Source organism: Drosophila melanogaster, chromosome X, assembly GCF_000001215.4.
Source record: "Drosophila melanogaster chromosome X".
Classification (NCBI taxonomy): Eukaryota; Metazoa; Arthropoda; class Insecta; order Diptera; family Drosophilidae; genus Drosophila; species Drosophila melanogaster.
In genome coordinates, this window is record NC_004354.4 from 15439894 (window position 1) to 15467879 (window position 27986).

General features: G+C 48.5%; 8 protein-coding genes across 23 annotated transcripts in view; 4 read left to right on the forward strand and 4 right to left on the reverse strand.

Annotated features, from left to right (window-relative positions):
- Positions 1-1359, reverse strand: part of Cngl (Cyclic nucleotide-gated ion channel-like) — a 55215-nt gene extending 53856 nt beyond the window's left edge. For 4 of the 6 annotated variants that reach the window (NM_001258761.3, NM_001258762.3, NM_167441.5 and 1 more), the window contains exon 1: positions 624-1359. The gene's annotated coding sequence lies outside the window, so the exon portion shown is untranslated. The remainder of the gene's footprint in view (positions 1-623) is intronic. The other 2 variants (NM_001370020.1, NM_001272642.2) reach the window with 1 other exon arrangement.
- A 4926-nt stretch (positions 1360-6285) lies between these two features.
- Positions 6286-9990, reverse strand: Scamp. Of its 3 annotated transcripts, NM_001272643.1 has the most exons (6): positions 9812-9990; positions 9388-9615; positions 8486-8687; positions 8002-8131; positions 7011-7937; positions 6286-6941 (listed from the first exon to the last, which is right to left on the reverse strand). In NM_001272643.1, the coding sequence occupies exons 1-5, from the start codon at positions 9872-9874 to the stop codon at positions 7529-7531; spliced, it is 1032 nt and encodes a 343-aa protein (NP_001259572.1). In that variant the 5' UTR covers positions 9875-9990; the 3' UTR covers positions 6286-6941; positions 7011-7528. The 3 variants fall into 3 exon arrangements, with proteins under 3 accessions (NP_001259572.1, NP_573023.2, NP_727850.1); NM_132795.4 differs by having other exon boundaries at positions 6286-7937; NM_167442.2 differs by having other exon boundaries at positions 6286-7937; positions 8966-9615.
- Positions 9991-10367: 377 nt separating this feature from the next.
- On the forward strand, positions 10368-13274 carry Ahcy (Adenosylhomocysteinase). 3 transcript variants are annotated; one of them, NM_001298339.1, is made up of 3 exons: positions 10368-10522; positions 10774-10964; positions 11502-13274. In NM_001298339.1, the coding sequence occupies exons 1-3, from the start codon at positions 10498-10500 to the stop codon at positions 12582-12584; spliced, it is 1299 nt and encodes a 432-aa protein (NP_001285268.1). In that variant the 5' UTR covers positions 10368-10497; the 3' UTR covers positions 12585-13274. The 3 variants fall into 3 exon arrangements, with proteins under 3 accessions (NP_001285268.1, NP_511164.2, NP_001259573.1); NM_078609.4 differs by having other exon boundaries at positions 11502-12753; NM_001272644.1 differs by lacking the exon at positions 10774-10964 and having other exon boundaries at positions 11502-12753.
- A 303-nt stretch (positions 13275-13577) lies between these two features.
- CG11655 (uncharacterized protein) lies at positions 13578-15658 on the forward strand. Its single transcript, NM_132796.3, has 2 exons — positions 13578-14719; positions 15081-15658. The coding sequence occupies exons 1-2, from the start codon at positions 13682-13684 to the stop codon at positions 15408-15410; spliced, it is 1368 nt and encodes a 455-aa protein (NP_573024.1). The 5' UTR covers positions 13578-13681; the 3' UTR covers positions 15411-15658.
- Positions 15651-22548, reverse strand: shtd (shattered). Its single transcript, NM_132797.3, has 8 exons — positions 21395-22548; positions 21211-21334; positions 20991-21152; positions 19714-20932; positions 17610-19654; positions 17116-17550; positions 16469-17051; positions 15651-16409 (listed from the first exon to the last, which is right to left on the reverse strand). Exons 1-8 carry the CDS (start codon positions 22440-22442, stop codon positions 15933-15935), a joined length of 6093 nt encoding a protein of 2030 aa, NP_573025.2. The 5' UTR covers positions 22443-22548; the 3' UTR covers positions 15651-15932.
- A 280-nt stretch (positions 22549-22828) lies between these two features.
- Positions 22829-26919, forward strand: CG6294 (uncharacterized protein). Of its 2 annotated transcripts, NM_167445.4 has the most exons (5): positions 22829-24532; positions 25838-26100; positions 26176-26231; positions 26326-26583; positions 26650-26919. In NM_167445.4, the coding sequence occupies exon 1, from the start codon at positions 22935-22937 to the stop codon at positions 24513-24515; it is 1581 nt and encodes a 526-aa protein (NP_727854.2). In that variant the 5' UTR covers positions 22829-22934; the 3' UTR covers positions 24516-24532; positions 25838-26100; positions 26176-26231; positions 26326-26583; positions 26650-26919. The 2 variants fall into 2 exon arrangements, with proteins under 2 accessions (NP_727854.2, NP_573026.1); NM_132798.3 differs by lacking the exons at positions 25838-26100; positions 26176-26231; positions 26326-26583; positions 26650-26919 and having other exon boundaries at positions 22829-25134.
- On the forward strand, positions 22829-26919 carry CG6299 (uncharacterized protein). Of its 5 annotated transcripts, none has more exons than NM_176733.4 (5): positions 22829-24532; positions 25838-26100; positions 26176-26231; positions 26326-26583; positions 26650-26919. In NM_176733.4, the coding sequence occupies exons 2-5, from the start codon at positions 25965-25967 to the stop codon at positions 26815-26817; spliced, it is 618 nt and encodes a 205-aa protein (NP_788906.1). In that variant the 5' UTR covers positions 22829-24532; positions 25838-25964; the 3' UTR covers positions 26818-26919. The 5 variants fall into 5 exon arrangements, with proteins under 5 accessions (NP_788906.1, NP_001285270.1, NP_001285269.1 ...); NM_001298341.1 differs by lacking the exon at positions 22829-24532 and adding an exon at positions 24689-24844; NM_001298340.1 differs by lacking the exon at positions 22829-24532 and adding an exon at positions 25434-25578 and having other exon boundaries at positions 26650-26914.
- On the reverse strand, positions 26291-27864 carry CG15642 (uncharacterized protein). 2 transcript variants are annotated; one of them, NM_001298343.1, is made up of 2 exons: positions 27460-27864; positions 26291-27374 (listed from the first exon to the last, which is right to left on the reverse strand). In NM_001298343.1, exons 1-2 carry the CDS (start codon positions 27574-27576, stop codon positions 26940-26942), a joined length of 552 nt encoding a protein of 183 aa, NP_001285272.1. In that variant the 5' UTR covers positions 27577-27864; the 3' UTR covers positions 26291-26939. The 2 variants fall into 2 exon arrangements, with proteins under 2 accessions (NP_001285272.1, NP_573028.1); NM_132800.2 differs by having other exon boundaries at positions 27460-27636.
- Positions 27865-27986: the final 122 nt, after the last annotated feature.

Below are 27986 nucleotides of genomic sequence, written 5' to 3' on the forward strand. Positions count from 1 at the left end.
AAGGAAAATTTGGTCAGTGGCTCAAGGAGCTGTAAAAATAACAAGGCGCAGACAAGAGGCGGCAGTGCCAAAAAGGCCTAAATCGAGGGTGGCACAAGGACTACAAGGACTACTGTCACACAGACAGGGACACTAGCACACACACACTAGCACACCATCGGCGCACACACACCAAAGGCGATTGAGTAATTTTTTTTTTTTTTTTTTTGGAACCCCACCGCCCCCCAACCACCACACAACTTCATTAGATGAATTGGGATGTTGGGCTGTTCTTCGGGCGTTTCTGGCGGAGATTGGGACGTGGAATATCGGTGTTATATAAATTATATGAATAAAAATGCTTAAATGCGGCCAAAAATTAAATGTTGGCATTAGTTTTGCGTAATCTGTCAACTAATTGGCACAGAAAAACACACTGGCACACATGGAAAAGTTGACTCGACTCGAGTTGGGTCACAAATTGGATTAGGACCAAGGACTGAATGGTTTCACACTTGGCAAATGGGATAAACATGAGAAACAGACTGGAAAATACCCTGGAAACATATTCGAAAGCAATGCAAACATATACAAAATGTTGATTTAGTTACATATCCTGCTGTTTTTGGTCACATTTCACGCACATTTGCAGCAGTCCTTCATCCTTTTGTTGTGGTTGTTGTCGATGCTGTTGTTGTTGTTGTTATTGTTGGCTATTAAATATATATATTTCTATATATATATATATATTTGTATATGTTGTTGTGGTTGTTCTGTTCGCACTCCTGTTCAAACCGCACAAGAACAAAAAATCTCAAAAAAATTAACAATTGCACGTAGCGTATTTATCCCTCTTTGCATTTTTCCTTCTTTTTTTGTCGCAGGCACATTTATATTAATATATATTTTCTTCAGCTTAGCTGGAAGGGTTCCGGTTTATTCTTTTGAATTTTCCTTAATTTTCTTCTTTCAATTTTTATTTTAAATTTTAAATTTTTTTTTTTTGGCACTTGAGCACTTTGCTTATTATATTTTTCTTGCGCTTATTTACTTTGTTTTAGCTGCTGGCTAAATGTTGCAATGGAATTCGGGGAACAAGAACAAAAAAATATTTGTCGAGGGCGGTCCTGGCGCTGGAATCCTTCGATTCCGCTTGCCAGAGTGTTCGTTGCGGACTCAGATTCTAATTCAGAATCAAATGCAGATTCAGTTTCGGATTTGGATTCGGTTTCGAGTTGGTTTTGGTTGTGGACTTTTGGCTGTGGCTGTGGCACGACTGAAGAGGACTGAAAGACCACTCAGAGGGCGATGATGATGGGAGGCGAGCGCACGCTGGCTCCGCACCACATGACCGCACTACACGATTGACAGTTTGGCACTGAGCAGGAGCAGGACCACGGCCAGGACGACTGGGCCAGGACCACAGCTTATCAGAGCCGAGCGGAAACGAGCCGACACGAAGCACCGAAGGCCCGAAGGCCTGACGCCCGTCCTCCCCCAATGCCCCGCCGAATGCCCCCGAACAACCGAGAGTCCTTTCCTGAACGACTGGCGATGGATGAGCGGGGGGATGATCGGCATCCTGGCGGTTGGGCTGCAAAGGAAGGAGGGTGGGGGGAAGTGGGGTCTCTCGCTTAAGGATATGCGCGACTGTTACAAAAAAATGTTTGTAGCCAGGCCCAAAGCTCGGCCCTGTCGCCTCCGCATCGCCGCCTGCCGCACATCCTTGCCCTCCGCGCACTCACATGTTCATTGAGGAAAGCCCAGCATCAGCAGGAGCCGAAGGAGGAGCAAATGGAGGAGCAAGGGCAGGCGGTGGAGCAGCACCATCAGCATGGGCACAGGACTCCAGGCGAAGCGAAAACCAACGAAGTGAACCGAACCAAGCCAAGCCAAGCCAAGCCAAGCCGAAACCGAGGCGGTCCAAAAACGAGTGCCGAGCCCAATTGCGAGCCGAAAGGACACTACTACTGCTCCTCAGGCGGAACAGCCCGCTGGGAAATGGAGCAGTAGTGTCCGGGTTTTTGTTTTTTTGTGGGGCGGGGATCACAGATTAGGCGTGTTATAGAAGCAAATTGATTTAAATCATGTGACATTAGCAATTATAAAAATACGATAGCAAGAACGTGGTAAAAGTTTTCTATTAGACAATTGAAAATCTAAACCAATTATGTAAGGTAATTTGGAATTGAGTAATTTGGAATTATTCATTGTTAGCATACAAATATTTTCAAATTGCTTAATTGTTAAAGAGGAATGGTCGGCAGAAAATTATATTGTATAATTCACATTATTTTATGTAAAAAAGTAAAACTATATTACTAAAATCAAACTTAGAAAATTAAAGCCGAAATTCTTCTTCAATCAAAAAAGACATAAAATAAAGCAGTAAGTTATCTGCTTGCAAAGGTTCTAAAAAACATTCAATGAGTATGCAATGCTCAAAAATCATAAATTTATGATTTAAGAAATGTTTTGTTTTAAACAAGTCAAAGTTAATTTGAAAACTACTAAGTCTGTTATTCTGTCTGTTCTAAATGATTTGAACAACGTTTTATAAATGAAATCATGTGCCAGCTAGTATATCTAAACTAATGTGTATTTAAAGTCCCACTCAGATTTCCTCAAGTCAAAATAGTTTTATGAAAATGGTCAGTGAAATGTCAACTCCGCGGGGACATGAAAGTTTCCATCCCGACCACCTGCATAGCACATTAAAGTTGCAGGCATCCCAGCTCCATTTGGCAGATGAAACTGGTCGGGATTTCCAATTAAGACAATAAGAGAATCATACCCGAGGACGGGCCAAAGAATAACCGAAGTGCTCGCTGGTGGAATTGAATTGAATAAAGATAAAAAAAATATTTGTCTGCCGCGGGCGATGCGCATTTCCCAGCGGGGACAAAGCCAACAGAAGACCCCACAGCTCCACAGCAAGAACAGCAAGAACAACAGGAGCAAGGAGAACAGCACCAGACCAGCCAGCACCACAGATAGAAACAGAAATGGTGCACTGAGAACAAATTGGACACCTTTAGCTAGCAACATTTCGCAATAACAATGGAACTGATATTGTGGTATGTGATCGCTGATCATATATAACTTTAAAATTAATTTTTTTATTTTTTAAATATTATTCTAAATATTTGAATAGAAAAAAAATCTACAATTAAGGTACTTTAAAAGAAATGGCATATGAGATATGCTGTTAGCATTAATTTACTCTGTATCATTGAACAATTTAATTAAAAACAAAATGTATTTTAAATTTGCCAACAATAATTACATTGCATTAATGCTGTTTTGGAATAATGACTTCTCTGGCCTTTGAATTTTACATAAATGCTTGGACTTTTAAATTTGTTCTAGAATATATTATAAATTGATGTATTTATATTTAGCTTTTTCAAATACACCTATTAACATTTGTAATTAATTTCTTACTTATCTTTGTGTTGTACCCTATTTATTTTTCTCAGTGCTGGGACGAAGGAAGCGCCAAGTGCCATGTGCGGCGCTTTGTGTCGACGTCTGTGTGAGTGCGGCCTTGCGGTGTCCCTGTGTGTGAGCAAGTATGTGTGTATGAGTGTGTGTCTGTGAGCGGTGGTCCTGTGAGAGGAATGGTGCGGGGTGGAGGGGCTAAGGACGAGAGGCAGCATCAGCAGCAGTAGAACCACGACGAGAGCACAAACAGAAACGGCACAAACAGCAAACGTGATGAGCGCATGTGTTTTATCTTCAATCTCAGCTGAAATCATCTGCACCACCACCACCACCGCCCCCTACCAACACCCCACCACCCCTTGCCCACGTCAAGTAGTAAAGGGAAAGCCCCTCCCTCCGTTCGGCCCACACCCCTGTCGCATTATGAAGGGCAATAGGTTGTGGGCGACTCCCGTGGACTCGGGTCCACCATCGGTGTCGGGATAAAGTTCGGGTTGCCGGGTCGACAAACGCCTTCGGCTGCGACTTAGCTCTGACCAAGTCACTAAGCCAGTCAACCCCGCTATCTGGCAAGGACCTCTTAGCCACCCCCCACCCCCCTCCCCTTTGGATCCAACCCCGTCTGGTGTTGGGCCCACGCCCGTGGAGCGTCACACAGCTCGCTTTGTAACGGCAAGAAATTTGTACTTCCGCCAGTGAAGGAAGATTTTAATTAAAAGCAGCAGGAAATGTGACCCAAATAATACTTCCGCGTAGTGTGAAAAATTGGCCAGGAATTCCCTCGAATCGCCATGCCCTATCCCCCTCCGCCGCCTTCATGTCCTTGCCCTACCACCCAGAGTGGATGCCTAATTTGTCGCAAGACCGCCTGCGGGGCGAGCGTTTAGCTGCCGGCAGGCGAGGAAAATATAATTTAAGTGATTCCTAAGCTGGCGACTGACAAGCGAGCGGAAAGCGTTTATCACTCGAGCGGAAAATGATGCGGGAAAACTGTGTGGCTACTTTGCAAGTGAAAGGGTTAAGGGTTAGAGTCCATTTGGAATGTATCACTTGTCGGGCAATTAGTTCACCAAAAAACGCACTTACCGAAGGCAATTAATCCCTGGAAAGATAGACTGACATCAAGCTTTGGCCTACTTCCATATTTATTATTTAAAATTTATATATTTTTCAACAATTAAATGTAATGTAGATATTAGAGAAGAGAAGCTTGGCAAATCTCAGAAAATTATATGCAGAATGCAAAAGTAACTTCATTAGTTTTGATTGTAGAAATACATGTTGATCCATCTTTAAAAATATAAAAAAATATTAATAAATGAGTTTGATTGAGCGCAACCCTAGCTTTCGGCACCATAACTGGGATGAAGTTTCGGCTAGAGAGTCAGCTGCATTACGTGGCACTACTTGGGTATTCTTGGCGCGACACAAAATCAATATGGTTACCTTGTCACAGCGTGTCCTTTGACTTCGCTCCGTGAGCTCTTGGCACGCAAGCAGCGTGAAAATGCAATCAATAGCAAATCGTTGTCAGCAATTAGCGTCCAGCCCAAGCCCTGATACCCGATCCCGCCCAGACGACTCAAGCACGCTCATGTACCATTTACTTGGGTAAATTCAACGCCCACGTGGGCTGGACCAGGTGGTTGATTGGGGCATGGTTGGTTTTGGTGGTCATGTGCGGATAGCTGAGTATCCAGCTGCAACACGTGAGTGATGCAGGCTTTCGACTGAAGTGTGCCAAAAAGGATTTGCCACTAACGATGCAGTGCATCCCCATTCGCATCCGCATCTGCATCTGCATCTGTATCTGTGTCTGCAGCACTCTCGAGCATATTTGCTCATCATGCTCGCTCACCGCCCACAAAATGCCACCCGAAAGTGGGTTTGCCCACCATTCAAACCATTCCAAGCGATTCTACAATTCTATTCATAGACTGCTCTGCGGCTCTCTCGATTGCCAGCAAAATGGCAAACAAATCGTTGCAAATATTCCACCAACGTGGCGTATGCGCAATTTTTGCCCAAACTAGAAGGAGGGCGATAAGTATACATATATGTACATATATATGTATATCTGGACGATGTATATATTCATATATGTTTATCTGTAAATGTCTAGCACACATATTTCATGGCTGAGTGTGTACGCCCCGTTGTTGATTTAATTCCACATTTGCCAAATAAAATTTGCATCTTTCGTTGACAAACATCACACTTATGGGCATACCAAATCCGATTCCATGCCCCAAAATCAATCCGAGATGGCCTTACAAGATGTGGGCGTGTATGTGGGCATCGCTCTAATGCGACGTGGGTGCAGTAACTATGCATTTCCAGGAACATTCACTTTCGACCATGTTCAATCGTCTTAATTACCGACTGGCTTACGTAAACTTTTCTTCTTGCTAATTGATTTTCCATCGAATGAGTTCTCGAAATCAAAGGTCTTCGTGCACTTTTAAATGACATTGTACATTTCCTCTTAATTAAGAGTCGATTATGGCGGTAATCCGAACTATTTGCCAGTCATTTTGTGGGGTTTTCAATTTTATTGGAATTTATTTATACAAAACAAACTCAAGATTAAAATCTATAAGCAAACTGACTAATATAAACACAAGCATTGATGGCAGTTCTATCTATTATATAAATTGTGTAAATACCTCCATGCAGATAACCAGCAGTAATAAACCAAGAATTTAAGCCTGATTATTGCGTTTCAAGGCTGGGATTTGCAGATAAATAATATGAATATCTCAAAAGTCTTTATACCCCTTTAATTACGCACCAAATTATGCATTTGAATTCTCTAGAAATGAGTACCAAACAACCCATAAATTCAAAATCAATGCTTATTGTACATCTATAAGTATTTTATATTTATTTTGGAATTTATCATAAATTTTGCTTGAATTTTAAATACACATCCATAGATCGTCATTAGCTATTCTCAATTCAGTTTTAAATAGGTCGTAACATAATAAGTTTGACTTGCAAGCAAAACAGAAACGAACAAAATGTATCTAAAAAATGTGAATACTTAAGTGAATCAATATATTTTATATGCTGTCTTCATGTACATAGATAATAGATAATATATAACAATTACGATTACAAAAAAACACGACATTTTATGTGAGTGCAGGACAGTGACGGCGGAAAAAGGGGGTCGGGACATGGAACAGGGGGGAGGGAGGAGAGGGGGACAGTGGAGCAGTGGGCGTAGGAGCACAGCTTGGATGAAAAATGAATTTCGCTTTCTTGTTGTCTCTCTGGTCGAGGCGACGAGAGATAAAGTTCTATAATGTAAGCGTTAAATATATTATTTATATTATGTTTGTTATATATATAAGATCGTATATATGTGAGTGTGTGTGTGTGTGTGTGTTGCGTGTGCGAGGGAGTGGGGTTATTCCTATATCGTTTTAATGACTTAAAGAACTAGAAAACATCATCATCAGCAGCAGCAGCAGCAGCATCATCGTCATCAGTGTCATCCCTTTCGCCTGATTAATCTGGGTTAGTATCAGAATCGAATTATTCCACAGGACAGAGACAGACACACAATAATTTAGTCTAGATACTTGTATTTGGAGGCATATATCGTGCGATTAAGATGTCCTGTCTACTTGATCCGCTGCAGCTGCGTGTCGAAGGCATCGTGGGCCGCTTTAGTTTTCCTTTTGTTTTTTTGTTTTCTCCTTTTTGTTTGGTTTTTTTTTCACTTTCAGTTTAGTTCCAAGTTCGGTTTTGTTCCGTTTATAAATATTGTTTATGCATTGTGTGTTGTTTCTGTGTTATCATTACAGTAATTATTTGTAATAAAGACGACGGCATTCTAGGAATTGTTTATGCACAAAAGCAAATAGTTATTAGTTCCATGCTCCAATGCTAGCTTTAGTTTCATGTTTTTCTTTACTTTCATTTCGTGTTAAGCTATTTCAATGTTTATTAAGTGTTCTTTCTCCATCTCCCTCTCTCTGGCGCGGCTATCATCATCTTTTTCTGTCCCAGTTAAGCAGGATGAGTGCTGCTTGAGTTCGTGGTTGATTGATTGATTCTCCTTTTGATTTGATTAGATCCCCGGAAAGCAGAGTGTCACTTAGTACCTGCTGTTGTTAAACTGCGAATTGATGGCCGTATTAACGGCCGAGGAGGCTGCTTCCTGGACGTGCTGGTTGCGCAGAAACTCGGTGGTGAACTCCGCCTGGGCCTTGGCCATACTGGCCCCTGTGCTGCGGTAGATCGAGTGAATCTTTGTGATCATCAGCACATTGGCCACGGCCACCGCTGTGAAACAGAATGCCACGTTCAACAGCAGAATGCCGACGATAATACCCGACGCTTGCCCATCGAACTGCCCGATGGCCGTAATAAAGCCACAGTAGCCCATCTTGTTGAAGCCCACCGCCTGCACAATCGAGTACAGCGTTTGAAAGAAGTAGATGAAGAAGAAGACCATGAAGTTGAAGCTCGAATCGTTGCGGAATGCCTTGTACGCCGGTCGGAACCTGAAAATTAATCACACATCATCACATTATTCATGTTTTAAGAATCTTCCAGGTATAAACTCACCAGCAGACATAGGAGGCGGGCGAGAAGAGCATCGTGTAGAAGATGGCCAGGAAGAAGGTCTCGAATTCGCCAGCGTGGAACAGCAAAATTAGACCGCCTATCACGTTGGCCAACAACGTCATGGTGTAAACTGTCGGAGAAAGTATTCAAAATAGACACATACAATCAGCATAATGCTATAATCTGTAGGGGAAAGCATTATTATATACTATATACTATGCATGCAGTAAATAATGCTAGAAATGCATTTAAAAACTATCTTAATACTGATAACATGTAAATCAAACAAATTTCATGCTCCCCTCTTTGCAAGCATATTCTGCACAAAGGCACGCACACATCCAAGACCATTAGCCATTCAGCTATATCTGATTAATAATGGCATCGGCCTGTAGACGACACGCGATGACTAATTCCACAACCTATGGCACCGCTTATCAGCGAAAACATGTAGAAAACACAGCCATAAAGAACCAATACTCACAAATCCAAATGTAATACAATCGCTTGACCAGTTTCTGGAACTCGGGCGGTATCTCCACCTCGAAGTCCTGGTAGAAGCACGGCTTTACACAAAAGTTATCCGGCAGCGGTGGCCAGTTGTTCAGCTGCGGCACATTGCCCTGTAGCTGCTGCTCGCGGCGGTCCAGTTCGGCGGCCTTGCGGTCCAACTCCTCCTGCCGGCGCTGGATACAATGAAAATCATATGATTATCGACTGTTTTATATATACATTTTGTATGACTTAATAAATTGGCCGTATATGGTAAATACTTTAAATCTTATTCATTTACATATTTGGGAAAACAAAGGCGAAATTCAATGATAGGAATTCACATCCAAATCTTGAGTTTGTTAAACTTCTATCTTAACCTCAGGCATTTGGCCTATCTATAGGAAATATTCTGTACAAGAATAAAGTGCAAACTTAAGCCTCCAAATCATATGTATTTAGATCTACTAACTAGTATTTCTTGAATTATTGTGTAGGGCCGAAGAAGCCAAGTAAATCAAGAGAAACCGCAGTTTGCACAGTGAAGACTCGGCGCGGCAGCCGCTTCTAGTCTCAACCAGATAAATGCTCCAAAGCGGATATATCGTTGGCAGATCGAGATAAGCCCGCTTATCTTTCTGACTCTTGATGGAGAGTAAAATGTGATATGCCTGCCCTAATCCCGGCACTCTAGCAAAGTGATTACTGTACAGACTTTTAGGGCAAACTTTTAGTGTAACTGTGTGGTGTGGTCCATTTCGATTGTTTCCGAGTATTTGGATGTACATATGCGGTTTTTGGAGTATTGCGGATGTGGCCATGCCGGCACAGCACACCGCAGAGTGCTCACTGTTGTGTGGGCGGTAACGCGAGACGACCGGCCAAGTGGGTTACCTGCAGCTCCTCCGAGGTGATCTGTATGCTGGTGCTAGGCGCCGAGGCGCCCAGGGAACTGGTCTGCGGGGGCGGAATGTTCTGCGATAGCGGCTGGACCACCGCCGCCGTGTTCGTTGAGTTGATCTGCAGCTGCGGCTTGGCCTGCTCCTCGAATGGATTGTAATCCTCAAGAGAGACAAGGGCGGCGCCGCTCTGGAGTCGTCGTGCCTGCTGGATGGCGGGGTCCTGCGGGGGAAAACCGGGAAATCCCAATCAGAAACCAATTCATTCAACATATGTGACGAATGCACCCAACACACACACACACTACACTCACAGGCACGCACACCAACACCCCACCTTTGCGTACGTGTGCGTGTGTGTGCGATGGGTTTTTTCTTCGGCTTCCGCGCTCTCTCTCCTAGCTCTTCTATCGCCTCACCGCAAACGGATTGTCCAGATTGGGCTCCCCGAAGGGATTCTCGTCGAGACCGGAGCCGGACATGGGAATTCTACTTTGGATACGGCTGTTCAATGACCAGAAAAACGCACTGACTCGCACTTTGCTTTTCGCTGTGTATATTTTCCCTAAGACTCTGCTCAGTTATCGATGTCGGTTTTAGTGATGGTTCAGCATCGATAAGCTTTCGTTGGGAATCAAAGTGTAGGCCTCAAATATCGAAAGAATTACTTTAAAGAATTAATGTTATTTGAATTACATATTAAATTCATTTTGGCAGAAAAACTTATTATTTAACACATTTAACATTAATCTAGAATTCTGAAAAATGTGAATAACTGGTATACAATGGTCTGATTTTTTAGGACCTATTAATACATTTTATTAAAATGATAGCAAAAAGAAAAGATTCTATATACAATTGGATGTAAACCAGCAGTTATCATATGAATTTTAAATTTAAATGGCAACAATCGTGCCAATCGGAACTGCTCCAGCTGAACCAGCTGCGTGGAACCAGTTCCCATCCCTGGGGCCGCCATTCCGCAATTGGAATTCTAGTGTCTTGGGTTGCGATTCGATTCATTTACCGCTGCCCGCGTCTCCAATTCGGTTGTGTGCGATTCTGTCTGCTCCGCATCCAAGTCAAACATCCAATCCTTGCAAGAATGTCGAAGCCCAGCTACAAAGTCGGTGAGTTGCGTTATAAATAAACCCAAACGGATGGCAAACTCTCGAATCGAATCTCCGGCCGGCAACAGGCGACATGTGCGGGTGAATTGCATCTATTCATGAGCACATGTTTCTGAGGTTAAAAGAGAGACAAAACAGAGGAGAGCACGTTGTTGCTGGGGCAAAAAACGTAGAAATTCAGACCGTATGGTGTATAAATCAACAGTGCCTGCTTATCTGACCCTATCTCCCTTTTATATCCCACTCGACAGCCGATATCAGTCTGGCGGAATGGGGACGCAAGGCGATCATTATTGCGGAGAACGAGATGCCCGGTCTGATGGCCTGCAGGAAGAAGTACGGCCCATCTAAGCCCCTCAAGGGCGCCCGCATCACCGGCTGCCTGCACATGACCGTCCAGACCGCCGTGCTCATCGAGACCCTCGTCGAACTGGGCGCTCAGGTGGGTTCAGTGCCTCTTTGGCGCTCTAAATGATTTTATGCATCGTACCACCATTCGAATTGTATGCCCAACTGTAGGTCTGAACAGTCGGGATAATACACAAAGATAGCATCATTTCAATACTAAAAACCATTTCAAAAACCATAAAACCGACCAAAATTCCGTAAGGAAATTGTAAATTAGGTAGAAAGATAGGTATCTCCAAGCATTGTCCAAGGGCTGGTCCCTTATCACCTTTGGTTTACGCACCAATTTGAATAACAAAACTTTCGTTTAACAGCAGGGGGGCAAGTTCAAGGCGCCCAAGATAAGACCTCCAGATTGTTATTTCCTCTGACGCAGCACCATCTGCTTCAATCCTCGCACATGGCAACTATTTTCTGCCAAATGCTGATGTCCTGAAATACATAGATTTCCTGATATAGATCAATCCTATATGCAATGCAAATCAGTTTGCAAATATCTATATAATTTAGGTTCCTTCCCATCCACATCTCAACTTCAACGCATGAACTACATTTTCATTCTTTTATCCAGGTCCAATGGTCCAGCTGCAACATCTTCAGCACCCAGGATAATGCTGCCGCGGCCATCGCTGCCACCGGCGTGCCCGTGTACGCCTGGAAGGGTGAGACCGATGAGGAGTACATGTGGTGCATCGAGCAGACCTTGGTCTTCCCCGACGGCCAGCCCCTGAACATGATCCTGGACGATGGCGGCGATCTGACCAACCTGGTGCACGAAAAGTTCCCCCAGTATCTGAAAAACATCAAGGGCCTCAGCGAGGAGACGACCACCGGTGTCCACAACCTGTACAAGATGTTCAAGGAGGGTCGTCTTGGCGTACCGGCCATCAATGTCAACGATTCGGTGACCAAGAGCAAGTTTGACAATCTGTATGGCTGCCGCGAGTCGCTGATCGATGGCATCAAGCGGGCCACGGACGTCATGATCGCTGGAAAGGTCTGCTGCGTGGCCGGATACGGTGATGTGGGCAAGGGCTGTGCCCAGGCACTGAAAGGATTCGGTGGTCGGGTGATCGTCACCGAGGTCGATCCCATCAACGCCCTGCAGGCGGCGATGGAGGGCTATGAGGTTACCACCATGGAGGAGGCCAGCAAGGAGGCTTCCATCTTTGTGACCACCACCGGCTGCCGGGACATCATCACCAGCGTGCACTTGCAACAAATGCCCGACGATGCCATCGTGTGCAACATCGGCCACTTCGACATCGAGATCGACGTGGACTGGCTAAACGCCAATGCCAAAGAAAAGGTGAACGTGAAGCCCCAAGTAGATCGGTACACAATGCAGAGTGGCAAGCACATCATCCTGCTGGCCGAGGGTCGTCTGGTGAACCTGGGCTGTGCCCACGGCCATCCCAGCTTCGTGATGTCCAACTCCTTCACCAACCAGGTGCTCGCCCAGATCGAGCTGTGGACCAAGTCCGACAAGTACGCCGTCGGCGTGCATGTCCTGCCCAAGATCCTCGACGAAGAGGTGGCCAGTCTTCATCTGGAGAAGCTGGGCGTAAAGCTGACCAAACTGACGGAGAAGCAGGCCACCTACTTGGGCGTCTCGCAGACCGGTCCCTTCAAGCCCGACCATTACCGGTACTGAGCACCCGATTCGCCAACCGGTTCCACACCCGAATCCATAACCGAATCGGGACGCGGCGCCGGAGACGACGGACCCACACTAGTTATCTATTGTCTGCGCATTTCACTGTTCACCTAAGCAGCTCCAATAAAAACCCATCTCACGTACTCTCAGCGAGAGAAAACCCCACATAGCTCCAATGTTTTTTCTTTCCCCTCTAAATGGCGGAGCATATTGGTTTAGAATATTAGTTTTTGTACGGCATTAAGTTTATGGGTTTTATACAATTTATTAAGCTTACATATATTCATATTCATACATATATTCATAATACTAATAATGTTTTCGAAATCGTGAAAATGCTTTGTCATTATTTGTAAAGACGCTCAAAAACATCTCCTTTTATTTTGAAGCACGTGTTGACTATCAAAAACATACGATGTGTGAAAGCAATCTGATTGTTGAATTACAACTTGAAAAAAACAGTGACTCAACAAATTAGGATTTCTTTAAATAAATAAGATCAAGGGCAAAACGAAACATCTGGAAGAAAGTCAAAATTCATTATCTACCAAAAGTTTTGGTCCAAAACACAAATATGTAAGCAAATTCTAAGTGATAATGCGTGAATGGATTTTATATGCGGAAAATGGCTTTAAGCCTTATCTGCAACTATTTATAAACAATGTTGTTAAGCGGAGGGAACTAAATAAATATTTTATGTTAATTGAATAATACAATATTTGTAATGATTAATTTATTTTGAAATTCCATTTTTCTTTCTGATCCCCATTAAAATTTCGACCTACGTCCATGCACTTGTATGATCTCGTGCTTATCGTTATCGCCATCATCCCAATTGTAACGTAGGGTATTCGAGGAAAGAGATGGCCGACTCTCGCAGAGCCCGTTAATTATCAGCTGGTCGCCGTCGCCATCCCGCTCCCTCCCGCGAGACAAATCATGCCGCCATCCCGCTCCCACCTGCAATTGCAATTGTAAACCGCTGTTTTGTGAGAATTCACGCTCATTCCAGTTGGAGCACTTGTTGCGTGCGAAAACATTCCGGCTAACGGATAACGGCTAACGAATTACATCACCTGAGTGGCGGCGAAATAATGTCTCCGCACGGACGTCCTGGTTGGGAATGGAGCTACCTCCTGCTCACCCTGGCCGTGGGATTCGCATCCACCCACGGGTGGATGGCCCACTTTCGCCCAGCTGCGCTCACGTTGCAGATGGAGCGCGGGGATCGGGTGCAGCTCAAGCTGGAGAATGTGGCACCTTCCACGCTGCAGCAGCCGACGCGTTACCACTTCCGCCTGGAAAGTGTGGACACGGATTTGGCCAGTGTTCCAGGCGAGAATGCCACGATATCCCTGGATGTATTCAACACGGACACACGCGACTGGACGGGTGACATCGTAGTTAATGGCCATTTTCTGGGACAGACCAAGATCCAAGTGAAGCTGTACGACAGCCAGCGAAACACCAGTGAACTGCCCACCAATTGGAGCAACGACAGCACGCTGGACGTGAAGATCAAGCGACCGAAACGTGTGGTGGATGACATATTCCTGGGTACGATCATACTACTAATGTCGCTGCTGTACATCAGCTTTGGAGCCGCCCTAAATCTGGACGTGCTGAGGGGTCTGATCACCCGGCCAACCGGCCCGTGCATCGGATTTGTGATGCAGGTGGTGGGCATGCCTCTGCTCAGCTACGCCCTCGGCGTCTTCATCTTCCCCCAGGCGCCGGCCATGCAGCTGGGTCTCTTCTTCACCGGCATCTCGCCCAGCGGTGGGGCATCGAACACCTGGTCTGCCGTTCTCGGCGGTAATATACACCTCTCGGTGCTAATGACCACCGTTTCTAATGTTGCTGCCTTCGCCACCATACCGCTGTGGACCATAACACTTGGCCAGCTGATCTTCGAGCGAGCGGGCATCAAGGTGCCTTACGGCAAAATCGCCTCGTACAGCAGCAGCCTGGTCCTTCCGCTCCTGCTCGGGCTGCTCGTCCAGAAGAGAATGCCTCAGGTCGCTAGGGTGCTGGTCCGCCTGCTCAAGCCCGTCTCCGCCTTCATCATCCTGTTCATCATCGTGTTCGCGATCATCAACAACTTTTACCTGTTCTATTTGTTCTCCTGGCAGGTAAGCTGCATTCTCTGAACCACTAGTTTATTGATACTATTCAAGAATTTCCAAAGAATATCATAATTTTGATCGAAAAGGTTTATCTTGCAAATGTTTAAAAAGTGTATATATACATCTTTGTATCCACTTTCATTGTAAACAATTAACTACAATTTATCCAACCAGTTTTTTTGAAAGTGTTAAAAGATTGGAAGCACTTCTGGTTTATCAACATAAACTATCGTGAATAGTCCATAAATAATAAAAATAATAAACAGCAAGATAAACCTGTTTTGGAAAACAACGTTTAAAAACGTTTAAAGAAAAAGGTTAAATGTAAATGTTATTTTTCTTAATATGTTAATATAATCCTTTCCAGATCGTCGTCGCTGGCATGGCTCTGCCTGGTCTGGGCTACATCTTCGCCTTCCTGGCAGCCAAGCTGCTGCACCAAAATGCAGCCGACGCCCTGACCATCGCCATCGAGACGGGCATCCAGAACACGGGCATCGCCATCTTCCTGCTGACGACCACGCTGGAATCGCCGGAGGCGGACATCACCACGGTGGTGCCCGTATCGGTGGCCGTGATGACGCCGCTGCCCCTGCTGGGCATTTATCTGTACAACCGGTGCTGGGGCAACAAGCGAATTAGTGAGGCCAGCGCCACCGCCTCCGAAGCGGAGCGGATAGCTGGGGCGATACATTAGCATTACCATGGCTATATAGCATGGCTATAGCACATAGTTTCTTTGTACATATTCGTTATTTTGATAACCTATACATCGTGCTAGCGCACGTAGACAAGGCTGAGATAGATGCTGGTTAAATTTGGGACCAAGGAATGCCGCAAATCTCAAGCGTATTATACTCCAGAATTTCACCTAACACCTAAGACGAACCCAAACTTATTGGGATAATTATTTTTTTTACAATAAAATTAACCTATTAATTTTGCAAGCGTTATGGGCTATTTATTTGTAAATATATTTTATACAGTTTTTGTGCTATCGTTAAATCGTTAAACATTAAGGAACATGCATTTAAATATTCATATCCAAAACGTTTCGACGTGATTGTATAACAATATAATTTCAAGAGTTGGGCAGCAAACTTTTATGCAAAGTTTCGATTATAAGTGGCGGCGAAATTTTGAAATAATGTGCAATAATATTATTTAGAAATGAATGTACAGTAATATGGGTCTAGCAAAAAAGAATTTCCATCGATCATCACTGGTCACCCATGGTGTACGCCAGAAGGGCTGCCTCATCCAGAGTCACCACTTCGGTGGCCAGTGACTGTAGGATCTTCATTAGGCCAAATATGGTGTGCGCGCCGAGATTCAGCCGGCGGAATTCGTATAAAAGACGCATATAGTTAACTGTGCCCGTGCTCAAGTCCACTCCATTCAACATATTCGGCAACAGATTGTAGTAATTGATCACGCAGAAGGCTCGCTGCAAGTCCGGTCCACTGACTGTGGTCACATAGCTGGGATCCAGACGCCTTCGGCTGAGGAACTCGCGCAGCGGTAAGCACAACTCGCGCGTCGAGTCCTCCATTTCCTGCTTGAAGAGCTCTTGCATCATTTGGATAAGCTCCACGGAGATGAGCGGATGCTCGGACTCCTGGCTGCGACTCAAATAGGCATCGATGAGCTTCATCTGCCACACATCGATGTTGTTCGGCATGGACTTGGTTACGTGCTAAAAACAAAGAACGTTACATTCGCGGTCAAATTATGCAAGTGAATGGATGCACTTACATCGTATAGGGTTAGGTAAACCGGCAGGAAATGCATGCGATCCTTGACCACGGCATTGTAGAATAGCAGCATCACCTGGTGCCGCTTCATCAGCTCCGGGGGACTCAAATCCGTGCCTTTGGTGTCCAGGCAGCGACTGAGGAACTGCTTCACCATACGTTCGCTGGCAAACTGCTGCAGGTCGTTCATATCGATCTGCCAACAGATGCTCTGTTCCATCGTCAATGTTTGGGCCAGCATGCTCTTCAGCCTGTCCGGGTCCTCCAAGTGGGAAAGGCAGCCCGTTCGCTTCTTAATATCAATCGGTGCACTCATCTCCAGCGCCTTTTCCAGCTGATCCCAGTTGCGCGATCGCTCGAAGCACACTGGCCAATAGTTCTCGTCGTCCACCACCACCTGCTGCAGGGTGCTCAGCACTGGCAGGATGCAGGGAGCGATGGGCAGGCGGCGCAGCTCGGTGGCACCCACCTCCAACACGGATATGTTGGCCAGGCACAGCTTATTGGTGTCAATGTCCCGGGGAAGGAACAGGCGCGGTTCCACAGCCAGTACATAGAGATGTCTCAGCGCTTGCAGATGGTATCTTAAAATGTAAATCCATGCGGTGAAGTGTGCTAACACATTGCTGCAAATATATTAATCCTTACCGATTGTCGTTGCTGTGTATGGGAAACTTGGGGAAGAAGGCGCAGACCAGTGCAGCAATCGACTCCGGTGTCTGGGAAATGGTGAAGCGACCCGCGCCGAGGAATAGCAGGCCAAGCGACATGTGTATGGCCATGTGAGAGCCGTAGGTTATGTGCGGATATTGTGGTCCCACTCGCGACCTGAGAAACCGAATTATGCGAAGAATTTCGCAGTTGCCGGAGCCGGCGAACACCAACGAGATCGAGATGAGCAGCACCATCAGGCAGCTCTCCACAGTGGTGCGACCGGCACATTCGCCCATCGGCCTGCTGGGGAAGCGAAGGAAATCCTTTATCACCGACCGCAGCGTGGCAAAGGCCACCAGATTCTCAGTGCCGGCGTACTTGAGACCAATGCAGAAGGCAGCTCCAGCCATGATATTGCAATAGGCTTGCCTGGACAAGAGTATATAATTCGTATCTAATTACTTTGACATTCAACTTCAGTTACTCACGAGATGGCCTCGTAGTCCACGTCATAGTCCTCGGGTGCATACTCATTTTCGTAGAACGGGAGTTTTAGGTGAGCTCGGAGTGCTCGCGGAAACTGTGCCTGGAACCACGCGTTGTCCGGCCGGACATCCTGCCATAGGATGAGGCCCCGGGAAATTGTGCGCAGCAGAAGGAAGTCAGGCCGCACCATGTCCAGTAGATACCGCGAATCCGGCGGCTGCATCCATTCGGCAATAGCTGCGTTCCCCGAGTTGAAGAACATAAGTCCCAATGCGAGCGTTGCACCCGGAGCAGTGACATCTATGTTGACGGTATCGCCTTCACGAACTTGGAACGAGGCTAGTCGGTATTTCTCCTTCTGGGAACCGCCGATGGGTCTCTTCACTCCACCGACCATGTAGTAGTGCAGGGTATCCGGCAGTTGGAGGTCCCTTAGGCCCGCCGGCGATTCACCCTGACCGAGGGTAACCAATCCGAGGGATAGACCTGCTGTCATGGCATACGATTCGCGCTCAATGCTGTTCTCCATCTCAGGGCCTGGAGGACGGCCAATCTCCTGGAGCAGCACCTCGGCTATGTGGCGCTTAGCTGATCCTTGATAGAGCAAACCGACGCCCATTATAGCAGCCACCTGTGTGCTTTGCGGTATATCCAACTCCATGGCGGTGGCTGGCAGCAGTGCCTCCAAGTGAACGCTCAACAACTTTGTGGTTTTCGTATCCATGGTGCCGCGATGGGCAGCGGAAATGCCCAGCAGCAGACCAACGTTGGTCATCTCATCGCATTTAACCAAATACTTATAGACACTCATGAAGGACAGCGTCTTTAGGTGACCATTCAAGCCCAGGGCCATGAGGAAACCAGCGTGCTCCAGGGCATTATGCGAATGCGTTTTGGGCTTGTTGTAGACAATCCAATTGGAGTCTATGTCCTGAGCCTGGGGTGAGATCTTCAGGCCAGTGGCCACGCCATTGTGAAACGATGGCCACATTTGCATATTCGCTGGGAATTCGATCTGCTGCATTTCGATGGTGGTGCCCTTCAGCGGCTCCTTGCCCAACAGGCACAATTTGGGCATGGTCAAGCTTTCGCTGGGCCGCGGCAACATCGTTCTCAGGGTGAACATACCTCTGCCCACGGGCAGTGTCATTGTGCGCGAACATAGTGCAAACAGTTGCTTCTCCTGCTCCTCAATGAATTCGTGATCGCTGGTTCCCGGTGCCTGTTGCACTTCAATGACCACCGGTTCCGAGCTGTTAAGCAGACGGCGCACTTCATCCACCCGCATGTCATCGGGAAAACGCAGACGCAGTAGTTTTGTGTCCATGTTGTCCATGTCGTCGCGGCGCAATTGGGCCGGTGAATCAGTTTCTGATCCCCCGGTCGGCGGACACCTCGCTGACAGTGAATCTTCCTTGTAGACCCGGCCACAATGCGGTTGCCCAGTGCTCGTTTCGAGGAACGGCAGTTGAGCGTGGGCCGCCAATTCTGGACGCAGGATAAGTTCATAGGTGGCCATGCTGCAGCCCATGGGCGGCGAGAGGCGAGCCTCCTCCAGTGCCTCCGCTACAATCAGATGCACTGCCGCCGGGAATCTTTCAATGTCTCGCCGTGTCAAGCGCATGGCCAGAAGTAGCTGTAACATCTGATGGCTACGCGGAGCATCCGCCGTGATATTACGCTTAGAGCGCCGCGTAAAGTTGGCCTGAACGGCGCCGGGGATCTCAAGCAGCTGCCACCAGTAATTCAGACGCTCATGCCCATGAGTCACCAGCGATACGAGCTGCAGTAAAATGCGACTTCTCTCGTTAACGCACTCCAAGAAGGTGTAAGGCATCACCTCCTCCTCGCCGACAATAATGTGCTCGAGTTGGGCAAACACACTGGGTGCCGGAACCCTCAGAAGCTCCTGGTGCAGCATCATAGCTCCGTGCTCAGCTCCCAGCAACGAGAGCTTGCCCGTACGATTCGAGAGTTCCGGAAAGTCTAGTATGTAGTGCAGCACATAACTTTCCAGCTGCATATCGATGGCCAGCTGGTGTAGGAACTGGAACGAGGAGATGGTGTTAGAAAACCACTAATGGATCTATTAAATGATTCACCTACCGTTGCCAGATATGGAAGCGCTCCATAAAAGTCAGCGTCCAGTTTGAGATCCTCGTACAGTAAATGCAGGCTGAAGAAGATGGCGGGAATCATTCGGAAGAGCAGCGCACCGATGTTCACGCTGTAGCTGTGGCCATCGGCTCCGCAGGGAGCCAGTGTCGTCTGGAGCAGCAGGAACTCCCAGTCGTCGTCCGTGAAATCATCGCAATCATTGTATATTCGCCGTTTCTTCGGCTCATCCTGGCCACCCAGTGTAGAATTGGAACTGCAACTAGAACCGTCACTCGATTCCGTCGCAGTAGCGCCGCCTCCAAATTGAGTGTGCAGCGGTGGCGTGGCACATCTAGCGTAGTTCTCGCCCGCATCCACATCCGGTGCAGCAGTCAGACCCATTAGGGCGAGCAGTGTGGAGCGGAATAGCAGCCATTCCTGCTCTATGGAGTAATTCCTCGATCCCGGCGGATTCCTGTCGCTATACCAACGGATAACAAAGTCCAGGAACTGGGTCGGACTTAGAACCTGCCGTAGCGTAGCCACACATCTGGTGAGCAATCGTGTATCATTTAGAAATGGCAGCGCTATTCTGAGCATTCTGCCCGTGGCATAAACCAAAGTCAATCGATTTCCCGCCGGATCTCTCAGGGATTTGCAGACATTGTGCGCCTGCCGCTGTGTGTAGGACACCGGCTGCGGTTGGATGGGCGACAGCATGTGCAGCTCCTCTTCGAAGGCAGCCACATCCCCCGGCGCTTTTGTGGGCAGTAGGCTGCTCCTTCGCACCTCCACGAAAGAACTGCTGCCGGACGGAATGCCGCTTGCTGGTCCAGCAGCTGCCATTGGTGTTTTAACGTGAGACGGAGCGGGCGAAGCCGACGGAGATGGGGCAGCAGTCATGGGCGTTACCAGCGGTGTGGGAATGGAGGTAGGCGCCAAAAACGGCGTAATGTGCACCTTGGATATGAGCACGGTGCCTGTGTATAGAAGTAAGCTGCCACTCGGATCGAGAACGGCAATCATGTGCATTCTCTTCAGACCCACTGCATCTTTCGCGGCCAGCGTGGAGGCGTGCGTGGAGAGCTGCACCTCGCCCCTTCCATAGCCAGTGAGGCGGACCAACTGAAGGCGGCACGAGCGGGCCAGCAGGTAGCACAAAAAGGTCTGACCCACTAAATCCGTGTGGATAAATGCTCGGGTGGCCATCTCGCAGAACTCTCGTTGACTAAGGAAGACAGACAATTTTAGTACTGAAAGTGGCATCTTTGGTGGCATTTACTGACGTTCCGTAGATGTTCTCCGTCCAGATGTGCTCCATACACAATTCCGGCTCAATGGGTTTTGCCGGCTTCACGTGCGTTAACTTGCGCATATCCTTCACGGACATGGACTGCTGGCTAATACTGCTCTGCAGTTGGCTCAATGGAGTGCCTAGGGAGGCGCGACTAAACGGAAGAAGAGGCAATAATAAGTAAGTGATGGATGACAGCGACTTAAACGTACTTCGACTGTCCAAGAACTCCGCTGAACGACTGCGACTGGCTGAGTCCGAACTGGTTGCCCATGCCGGTGGTGGTGGTGTTGATATTCCTGGCCGCAAACGATAAGTTCGTTGCTTTTGGCGTGGCTAGCAATGGATAGACAGTGAATAAATCGTATGCCCTTGCTGGCATTGCTATCAACTCACCTCCAGTTTGCTTGGTGGAACTGAAACTATTGCCTGCCATCGACCTGGGTCCCATTAGCGTCTGTCCCAGCTCCATCTGCTGACTCACATAGTTGATCTCTTCGGGCGTTACCTTACGCAGGCGTGCAACGAAATGCTTAAAGAACTTGGCATCGTACAGCATCACCAAATCCGATTCCTCGGTGGTGAAGACCACAGTGTATTCCGGTTCGGTCATGTAGCCGGTGGAGCCGGTGGCCGTCTTCAGGACGACGGGACAGGCCTCGTGCAGCGGATGCGACATAGAGAAGAGACGCGGCATCGGAATGGACATGTGCGATATCAAGGCATTGCTGGAGTCCTTTTCCAGCAGCAGGCCATACTTGGTTTGCCACAGCTGTGACACGGGAAAGTCCAGATTGGCTAGAAAGTCCTCGCCGTTGCTGCAGTACACCCGCAGGGCGTCCTGATCCATCACACAGATGGCGGTCAAATGGTCGTCATCCGGGTGGACAGCCGCCTTCAGCTGCGCCAGTCGCCCGCGCACAAAACTGCGATTCAGGAAGCAGGCGAAGCGCACCGGCGTATCGGTGGTGAAACACATGCGCCGGTACACCCCATTGTCGGTATCGTCGTCATCGTTGACGCCTTGTGTCCACACCACCGTGTTCCGGTTCACATAGAGCTCCTCCTCGTTGTTAACCATATAGTCGCACATTGGCTCCACGCGCCGCACCAGCGGTGGATTGAGCAGTCTGTTCGGCAGCGAGGTGGCCTGGAGACCACATCGCTTTGTCCGCTCGGTCAACTTGCGTCGCAGGGCGGCGCGCTCCTCGGATGCCTCGTAGTCATCGTACAGCTCTCGGACTGTCCACGACTCCTGTCCGCCCGAAGGGCAGTCCTCACCGGCCGACGAGATGTTCACATTCTGGAGGCGCTGCAGCAGCAGATGCTCCGTGGTGGGCAGTTGGTGGCGCGCCATTGGCTGGTCATGTGGGCCCGGATGCTCCGCGGACGTCTGACGGCCGCGCGGCACAAACTCCAGCGGCGGTTCTGCGACGGCGATCATGTCCGCGTCGCCAGGTGCATCCAGAATTGCGATTGACAAGTTAATTGATTACAATTTATTATTAGCAAGGAATTTGCACAATTATTTAAAAACTGTCATCGAAATCGGGTGGCGATAAGTGCCTGATTCTATCGGGCCTGCAGTACTTCGATATGAGGAGAGCTATCAAAAGGCCGATAACGATAGGAAGACCAGAATCGCGACAAACAAAACAATTACCAGTATATGCCATAAAGTCATACCGAAAGAAATGCTAGAGAAATGGCTTTGCCTATTTTTAAAAATATAAAATATAACAGTTCGATTGCTTTTACTATCGATTACAATGCCGGTTGGTCACTTGTAGCAACCAGCTTTGGTCCGCTGGCGTACCGGTTATTTTCCCGGTCTGGCAGCACAGTGCGTTTGTTCGGCTTTTCCAATTGGATTTCGGAGTCTGGATTTTGATTTGAGCAGACAAACGGAACCGGAAATCCTGGCCAGAATTTGGCAATGAGCAGCGGCACCGCCGGCTGCAAGCGCGCGCACAGCATCGAGGTTGAGCAGCCGCTGACGTCGGAGCGCCTGGAGCACAGCCTGCTGTTGGTCAAGGGACGCCTGGTGCCCAAGTGTTCCACGGCGCGTCAACTGAAGGCGATCCTCGATCTGCCCGAGCACCTGTCCCAGGAGCAGCTCACCCAGCTGTCGGCCGGCGGCGAGTTTAAGCTCCTATTCGACTTGGAACAAGCGAATCGCGAGGAGGAGGAGGAGGAGAGCGCCTGCCTCCTGGAGTTGCGATCCTGCACGGCCACCCGAACGATTAGCTTCAGTTACCGGCCCCGCCGCAGCTCCTACCGGGTGCAGCCGCTCTACCTGCTCTGTCAGGACGAGGAGAAGACGCTGGCGCAGCAGCACGAGGTGCACTCCCTCATCGATCTTAATTTGCGGCTGGTGCAGTCCATCTACGCGCACAAACTGCACGCGGCGGGCTTTCCCAACCGCACCTTCACGCTCAACGGCAAGTGCTGCGCCTTCCGCAGCCAGTTGACCCGGAAACAGGCGCTGGCGAAGAGCGAGGACGAGCTGTGGCAGCATTTCGCCGGCGAGATTATCGCCTGTCCGCAGTGGGGCCACCAGTTGCTCCTCAAGTTCGTCGCCTTTGTGGGCTGCACGCGCTACGACGGCGACGCAGTGGTGGCCAGCGGTGACTCCTCGTACGCCAACATCCGGCGGCATCTCAAGGGACACGCAGCACTCGGTGGCGGCGGCTTGGCGCTCTTTGGTAGTGCCCACTTCTACGCGTGGCCCACGAGCTTCGCGGAGATCGGCGACTGTGTGCGCAGCGCCCAGCGGGTGGACATCGCCCGCCTGCCGGACGAGAGCAACTATCGGCGGACGTACGGCGGCGTCTATGCCAGCACCTTGGGCGCCGTGTGCCACGAACTGGGCCACTGCTTCGATCTGGGCCACACCAGCGAGGGTGTGATGGGCCAGGGCTTCGACTACTTGAATCGCGTGTTGACCGTGGACCAGCCCACGGAGCATTTGCCGCAGCGAATTGTGGACGCCCGCAGGGGCTCACTTGCCAATACTAATTCATCCGAGGGCGGATCATCCTCATCCAGCTCCACCTCCTCCTCCTCCTCGTCCGCCGGCAGTGGCGCCGCAACGGGCAACCGCGCCCGCCTCACCAAACTGAAATTGCAGCCAAGCAGCCAACTGCTGGACAACTACCACAACCAGCGACGCCACGATAGCTTCTATTTTGCACGCAACTGTGCCGTAATCCTGGCCCATCATCGCTGGCTGAATTTGGAGCTGGAGCAGACGGCTGCCGTCGACTTTGAGGCGGCCAGCATACAATTGAACCGCGACACGCGTGAGATTCGCTCCAGCAGGCCCATCCGACTGATCGAGCTGCGCTGCAACCAGAACAGCCTGGTGGCCCACTACGAGGAGTTCGAGGAGCCGTATGTGCACCGCTTCCAGCTGCCCGCTTCGCTGTGGCATCTCCTCGCGGAGCAGTGCACCCACTACGTTTTCGTGCTGACCACCAGTGGCGACACCAAGCGGCTATCCTGCGATTCCTCCTAGGATTGCCGCAGCGCGAGGTGAGTGGCCCACGTCCTTGGCATAGTTAACTGGATGAAAGGGGCAACTTTTTGCAATGCTTGCCATATATGAAAATATTATCCCGAATGCGATTTCAATGTATATATAATATAATCGCTTTGTAATTAGTGAATGTACTTAAAAATACTCGACAAGAGTAGTAGAAATAATTTAAGAAAGATATCATTCTGTTTGAATGCAACTCAATTAGCCAGCAATCAATTAAGCTGATAAAGATTCCGTCGAAAGATTCCCCCGCCACGCAATCAAATTGCTTGATAAAACCGAAACCCAGAGCCCAGCCATCATCGGTGAGTCATTGCTGTTCCATTGCCAGATTCCATACGCGGTGACGTGCACCCTGGTTGGTTGGTTCCACAAAATCAAACTGTCTGACTTTCGCAGCGCTGGCGAAAACAAAATAGGGAAAACAATTCAGATTAACATGGGAATGCCATAATTTTATTTATTGATAAGCCTTATCGCTGTTACTATGATTCGAAAATGCGTGATAGTTAAAAGTTTGTCTAAAAGTTTTTATTTGCTAACTTGCAAATTGGCATTTGAAAACGGTTGCCATTTGAAATACATATATCTTTTTAAAACGCTTTTTTTTTTAGCTAGAAAAACGGTTTTTAACTATTTTTAGTTTTTAGTATTTAGTTTACTAAATACTTTTGGTATTTACACGCATTGCGGTTAGAAAAACGTTAGCGTATTGAGTAAATTATTGTTTGATTCGAGTTTTTGAATCTAAAACACTTTCAAATACTTTAATTTAGCAATTGAAAGTGTTGAAATTGTTAAAGTAACTTAGAATTGTAAGTAACTTTGTCTATTTCAATCTCAGTTCAAAACTTCTCAATCTAAAGCTGTAATTTTTGTAAGTTCCTGCTGTCCGATAATTTGAGACATAAAATCGCGTTTTATCCCATGGTGCAAACCTGAAATCAGGTTTTCGTACTAAGCCAACTCGGATTGGATCGAAGTGTGCGGAACTCGAGCTCTCTGGCGGCTCTCCAAGATCCAAGACGCCAGCTGTGAGGTGGGTTAAAGCTCTGACCCCTTGCACCACCCCCCCCGTAACCCGTTCCCCCCGGCGAGTGGGGAAACGTAGTCGCGCACGGCACTTTGCTCAGCCCAGTTTCCATTATCGCCGCGTCGGAGGAGAAGGCCGTCCGATGGCGAGCTCAAGTGTCGCACGAGTGTAGAGTAGTATTAGAATTCCGAGCGCAGCTCGTTCGATAAGATAAACAGCCGATATTGGTGCCCGAAACTAAGCAGGTGGCCAACTTCGCTTGCAGATTTACCAATCAGTCGGCGTTCGAAGCGCATTGGATACGGAACCAATCGGAGAGCTAAGGAGAGCAGAAACGCAGCAGAGCAGAGCAGGAAATTAGAGGACGGAACAGGACAGAACAGGAGCACACGATGGCAGCCAGCGAGGGATCGGCGGCGCGCATTCAGTTCAAGGCGCTGCGCGGATTTCCGGCCATCGGCGATACCGCTGATAAGCTGGAGACACAGGCCTTTCTCGACGCCTCCAAGGAGATAGTAACCGTCATAGGTGATAACAGCGCACCCAAACCGAAGCCAATCAATTCAACTCACTGCTATCTATTTACCATTTTTCATTTTTCAGAGAGCTTCGGCAAACTATTCACACCCGTGATCAGCGACATGAACGGAAACATAAACGTAAGCTTTCCAAGATCTTTAAGATCTAACACGAAATACATACATATATATACATGTGTACATTCGTTTTCATTGCCGTTTATTGCCGTTTCAGAAACTGACGAAAGCCTACGGAGCGGATGTGGTCAAGTACCAGTATCTGGAGGATCTGATCGTGCTGAACGTGAACGTGGACGACTTTGCGGCCAACGCGCTGCTCTGGCTGAAGCGCGGCCTGCAGCTCATATGCACCTTCTTCGAGAACATCTACAACGATGCCCAGGCCAAGGAGGCACTTAAGCAGCATCTGCAGGACGCGTACGAACGCACATTGAAGCCCTACCACGGCTTCATCGTCCAGAGCACAATCAAGGTGGGTGCATCGGGCGGGTATCTCTCACTTCCTTCGCTAATTGGGCGCTCATTCCCTCGCTTGCAGATCATCTACAGTTGGGTGCCCACGCGCAGCCAACTGCTGGGCCAGGGTGTCGCCCAGGCGGAGAACATCGAGGTGCTGACCAGCTTCCTGCCGCGTATGCGCGCCCATCTGGACTCGATCGACGCCCTGCTGAAGGCGCACAACTTGGACGATGCACGAAAGGTGTGATCGTTCCTTAGCCTAGCCTAGCCTAGCTTAGCTTAAATAGCTTATCCTACTTTATTATTTATGCCCATGTCCAAGTAAAACGCAGAGCCTTACTTATAAACCACCTGCTGCACAGCTCATCACTACGATTCCGGGTAGCGTCGCACGCGTCGCTTTTGCTCATTGGTCGTGGGTGTGCCCACACTGGCGGATTGCTGCTGCTCCTCCTCATCCTCCTCCGGCAGCTGCTCGTTCCCTTCTAGCGGCAGCGGCAGCTTACAGCCTGGCTTGCAGATAACAAAGTGCACCAGAGACACGATCACCTCGAGAACTATTAGCGCGAACACGGCGTTCGTGATGATGCGTAGCCACAAACTGCGTCCGGCAGCTGAGAGGCGAAGAAAGACCATGGCGGGCAGCAGGATGCATGGTGTCACGGTGAGCAGCATCCACATGGCGGTGGCGCCAGAGCACAGGTTCACCGAGTAGCCGGCGTATAGGCGTACGGATTCAGCGGACACCGCCAAAACGTAGGCCACCAGCATGGACAGGCCCTCCAGGTTCCACAAATGATGCAGCTGCCGGGGACAGACGGAAGCTGATTATGACCGCACATGCCGCAGGGGGGGGGGGGGAAGGGGGTAATCTCAAATGAAAACTTACGCGTATGAGCATGTGGATCATGTAGCTCATGGCCCACACCATGGACACATACGTGTTGGCCTGCAGCAGCATTTGCAGCACCAGGTTGGCCCGATGCGGCGTCACCGAGTACGCCATTTCGATTGGATTTTCACCAAGCACTCTCTAGGCACTGCACTTCAGTTCAGTGGCAAGTGGCTGCAACGTTTGTTGTACTTCCTGCTGGTTGCCAGGGCAACGTAATCAGCTGGAAAGGACGCTTCAGCTCTGAGTGCTGCGACTGCTGCCGTTTGCAGGACCTAAGCTGCCTGCTCCCGCACTCGAAAAGGTCCTGCCGCAAGCTCCTTCGATTTAAATATTCAGCTACAGCCTGTCTCCAAACTCTTTTTGACATGTTTAAACTATTGGAAAGGGTTACTTTCTGCTCCAAATATGTATTAGCCTAACATTGAGGTGCTGCAGATTGAAGATTGAAGGAAGGCGGAACACATTAGCGCCACGCCAACCATGAGAAACCAGCTAAACGGGCGAAGCGAAACGAATAGAGC

Coding starts and splice junctions, on each gene's coding strand:
- Scamp (NM_001272643.1), bottom strand. CDS start 9,874: ATGTCCGGCTCCGGTCTCGACGAGAATCCCTTCGGGGAGCCCAATCTG. Junction 9,616..9,811: donor ATCTGGACAATCCGTTTGCG/GTGAGGCGATAG, acceptor TTTCCCCCGCAG/GACCCCGCCATCCAGCAGGC. Junction 8,688..9,387: donor TCACCTCGGAGGAGCTGCAG/GTAACCCACTTG, acceptor CATTGTATCCAG/CGCCGGCAGGAGGAGTTGGA.
- Ahcy (NM_001298339.1), top strand. CDS start 10,498: ATGTCGAAGCCCAGCTACAAAGTCG. Junction 10,523..10,773: donor GAAGCCCAGCTACAAAGTCG/GTGAGTTGCGTT, acceptor CCCACTCGACAG/CCGATATCAGTCTGGCGGAA. Junction 10,965..11,501: donor TCGTCGAACTGGGCGCTCAG/GTGGGTTCAGTG, acceptor TCTTTTATCCAG/GTCCAATGGTCCAGCTGCAA.
- CG11655 (NM_132796.3), top strand. CDS start 13,682: ATGTCTCCGCACGGACGTCCTGGTTGGGAATGGAGCTACCTCCTGCTC. Junction 14,720..15,080: donor TCTATTTGTTCTCCTGGCAG/GTAAGCTGCATT, acceptor AATCCTTTCCAG/ATCGTCGTCGCTGGCATGGC.
- shtd (NM_132797.3), bottom strand. CDS start 22,442: ATGATCGCCGTCGCAGAACCGCCGCTGGAGTTTGTGCCGCGCGGCCGT. Junction 17,052..17,115: donor ATACACAGCAACGACAATCG/GTAAGGATTAAT, acceptor TTACATTTTAAG/ATACCATCTGCAAGCGCTGA. Junction 16,410..16,468: donor TTTACCTAACCCTATACGAT/GTAAGTGCATCC, acceptor CTTTGTTTTTAG/CACGTAACCAAGTCCATGCC.
- CG15642 (NM_001298343.1), bottom strand. CDS start 27,576: ATGGCGTACTCGGTGACGCCGCATCGGGCCAACCTGGTGCTGCAAATG. Junction 27,375..27,459: donor TGATCCACATGCTCATACGC/GTAAGTTTTCAT, acceptor TGTCCCCGGCAG/CTGCATCATTTGTGGAACCT.